Below are 3399 nucleotides of genomic sequence, written 5' to 3' on the forward strand. Positions count from 1 at the left end.
GACCCTCTGGTACGTCCTCTCGACGGAGAAGTAACCATTTGTATACAACACATTTCAAAATAAAATTAAGAACCTATCAAGACCAATCATTAAATACATTTCAAATCCATGATATACCCATATAAATGAAGTACAGATCTTTCAAAACAAATTACTATTTCTGTTCAAGACATACATATACAGTACCAAATAAAATTTTGCAGAAAACTCTCCGACAAATTATTTGGACAGTCAAATAACTAATGTACCATCCAGTGATACAGAGTAACTAATGTAGTAACCTATTTATATAACATGGTCCAGATACGAACTACCAAATAGATAGACAGTGAACACACAGATGTACATCATGGTACAAGATGTAAACACACACGCACGCACGCATGCAACGCAAAATCTGCATCCAAATACGAACTATAGCAGTACGTCTCAAGATGCTCAAATATAGAAGAAGACCAAAATAAAAGTAATGGATTTAAACACCGATGCAACAGATCTTGAGTGCTACAAAGAGGAAGTACACCTACACCTCTGGTACCTCAGAGGTAACTACAGTACAACCAGCAAAGTACAGACGAAATCTGAGACATTCCCTTAGGAGGGCTTGATTGTCGGCGCAGGTGATGATCTTCAAGCAGCAAGAGATGTAAATCTGCCAGAGAAGAAGGGTCGGATTTTTGGTCCTCCCAATCGGTCTTCGACCAGTCCACCAGGCGACGGTTCCTCTTCTTCTACCGAAACCTAATGTACTGCGGGTACGAATGGAAGAGGAGGGGAAAGATATTATGGAGTTACCACATGTGGGACCCACGAATTTTTTGGAAAAATAAATTCACGGGGCAACAGAAGGTACCGATTTTGGAGAATAAATAATATCTTAAAACAATCATTAAGGACAAAATACATTTTGTTAGTACAGAACATAAAAAAATACAATAGCACGGATGGAATTAATCTACAAAACAACGTCAGGTCCAAAATGATCACATTCTGCCAGTTAATAAAAGAGTAAAATACACAACAAGTCCAGAAACTCAGCAAAAATGGACAATTTAGTCCATGAACTCGGAAATAGTCAAAAAATTGTTCGTTACTCTAACTAAAACATGCAGTCCGACCATCAGTTTTGCACATCCAAAATATGTTTCTTGCTCCGACGCATATTAATTGACAAAATATTACATGTATCTCTAAACGTTTTTTAAGCATAAGTACATCCATATTTGGGCATGATTCAGACAACTAATATGTATCGGAGGTAGTACTACTTTTAGGTACCCATGAGTACAAACCTGACCTTACAACTACTTCGACGTTGAGAGATTAATTTCAGAAATGTACAAATAGGTACAACATAAGTACAACTAGTACTGAACATGCTTACAATATCTGATTCCTAGATTGAGATCCTGTGTGCTCATCCATTAATTCATGGACCACATACAAATTGGCAACATGGACCTCATCATCTTGCGAGTTTAAGTCTTATAGCTTACGTGACAAGTACTTCCACTTATACTGTGTACCCAGTAGACAAAAAACAAATGTACACTTGATTTTTACCCCACGTACGTTATGTACTACTTCATTTTCGAGCTGTACATTGTTTACGTACATGTCACATGGCAGTACACAAAAAACAAATGTACACTTCATTTCTACTCGTCTATTAATAAGGACCAAACAGTCCGGTATATGTACATACTTCATTTTACCAACAAAATGCACACACCATATTCTTAATTATACATGCAACATAGTGAAACATACATTAGAAACACCATCCCGCCATTACATAGTATTTAAGGTTTCAACTTGAAGACAAAATAGAGGTTGGTTACACTTTCCTAGGGTGTCCAAGGCAAGACATAATCTGCCATTTCAAACACCATCCTGCCATTACATAGTGTTTCAAAATTAAACTTTAAGCACTAAACTCCTAATTCATACTCCATCTGTTGAACATCAACTGTACTACCACACACATTCTGACGGTGACCAAGTACCCCACATTTCCCACACTTAGGATCACTTCTTTTGACAGGTGGCTTATCTGGGTAAACTTTGCAGGCATAACGGTTATGTCCCGTCAACTTACATACGGTACAAAACTTTGTCCTCTTCCTCTTTAACTCGTACGATGGTTTGTCCCTTGTATTAGTTGGTCTTCCTTCTGGACGGTTGCGCACTGGTGCTATCACAGCACTATGAAGCTGCCCAGGAACAATAATATTACCAGCTGCTTCTTCGTCTGCACGTACCACCGTGCTAGCAAGAATCTCCTGCAGACTACGGCCATCTGTGTGTTGGTACAGCTGACCAAATTTTTCCTTCCCATCTTTCAAATATTTCAGCACCTCATGGTAACAATCAATGTTCTTGTCACCAATATTAACAAGTTCAAGAGCTGCCACATGGAGTGACGCATGGCGATAAGACTCTGACCTTAATGAACCTCTGTCTTTCTGTAGATGTGCGAAATATTGTGGAAGTACATCACTTGCATTCTTAGTCCATCTCTTCAAAATATGTGCATCTGGTACTTTGTCTACTCCAAGTCTGAGCATTACCTGAATAGAATCATACATATGTACATTATAGAACATATGTGATACAGGATATGAGCACACATTAAATTTCTTGTTGAGAATAGATAGTACTCGTACCCGAATAGAATGACAACATAGCATGCCCATGTGTTCAGCAAGAACACACTCACAAGTGTATAGGCCTCCGTCATCGCTAATAGTTACCTCGTACTGTACTTTGGACCACTTCTCTCTCCTACTAGCATCAGAATGAACAGTCTGATACTTTAAGTTCAGCACGATCTCAATCAAATTGTAAGCTGCACTATCAAAAATATGCTCGCTGAACATCTCAAGCATTTTGCTCGTGTATATACTTGCGGCGTGTTTCTCGATTGGCCACCCGGTTTTCAACATGACACCACCCTGTAAACTTATTGTAAGGTCAGCTGCATGACAAGATTATAAAGAATATACTTATTGAGCTTGTACGTACCATTCTGGTACGTTGGTTCTCAAAATCTTCCTTGGATATGCGATCAGCAATAAGTTTGTTGTACTGTTTGACGAATATATGCATGGGAGCACCAGGAGGTACGTAACCTTTCAACATGGGATTTGCGGTTTCACTTCGTTGCGTGCTTGTCATCTTTGCACAAAAAATGCCGCTAAAAAACGGTTTTGCCCAACGGTGCCGTGACTCATATATAGGAGTGAGAAAATGATGCTCCTTAAGATCGTACTTCTCCATGAGCTCTTGCCATGCAGCCTCAAATTCTGGAACTGTTATGCTGTAGTTGATTAGTTTGTGAAACTCAGCTTTAAAATTGCTGTTCTTGCTGTACACTGAACCAAGTCTCTCTTTTGCCAT

General features: G+C 39.0%; 1 protein-coding gene across 1 annotated transcript; it reads right to left on the reverse strand.

Moving 5' to 3' along the window:
- Positions 1-1881: 1881 nt before the first annotated feature.
- On the reverse strand, positions 1882-3399 carry LOC100836713. The gene is made up of 4 exons (XM_010231413.1): positions 3219-3399; positions 2754-2977; positions 2103-2570; positions 1882-1893 (listed from the first exon to the last, which is right to left on the reverse strand). The coding sequence occupies exons 1-4, from the start codon at positions 3397-3399 to the stop codon at positions 1882-1884; spliced, it is 885 nt and encodes a 294-aa protein (XP_010229715.1).

This window comes from Brachypodium distachyon, chromosome 1, assembly GCF_000005505.3.
Source record: "Brachypodium distachyon strain Bd21 chromosome 1, Brachypodium_distachyon_v3.0, whole genome shotgun sequence".
NCBI classification, from domain to species: Eukaryota; Viridiplantae; Streptophyta; class Magnoliopsida; order Poales; family Poaceae; genus Brachypodium; species Brachypodium distachyon.

Coding starts and splice junctions, on each gene's coding strand:
- LOC100836713 (XM_010231413.1), bottom strand. CDS start 3,399: ATGGCAAAAGAGAGACTTGGTTCAGTGTACAGCAAGAACAGCAATTTT. Junction 2,978..3,218: donor TATATATGAGTCACGGCACC/GTTGGGCAAAAC, acceptor CTTGTCATGCAG/CTGACCTTACAATAAGTTTA. Junction 2,571..2,753: donor GGTCCAAAGTACAGTACGAG/GTAACTATTAGC, acceptor GATTCTATTCAG/GTAATGCTCAGACTTGGAGT.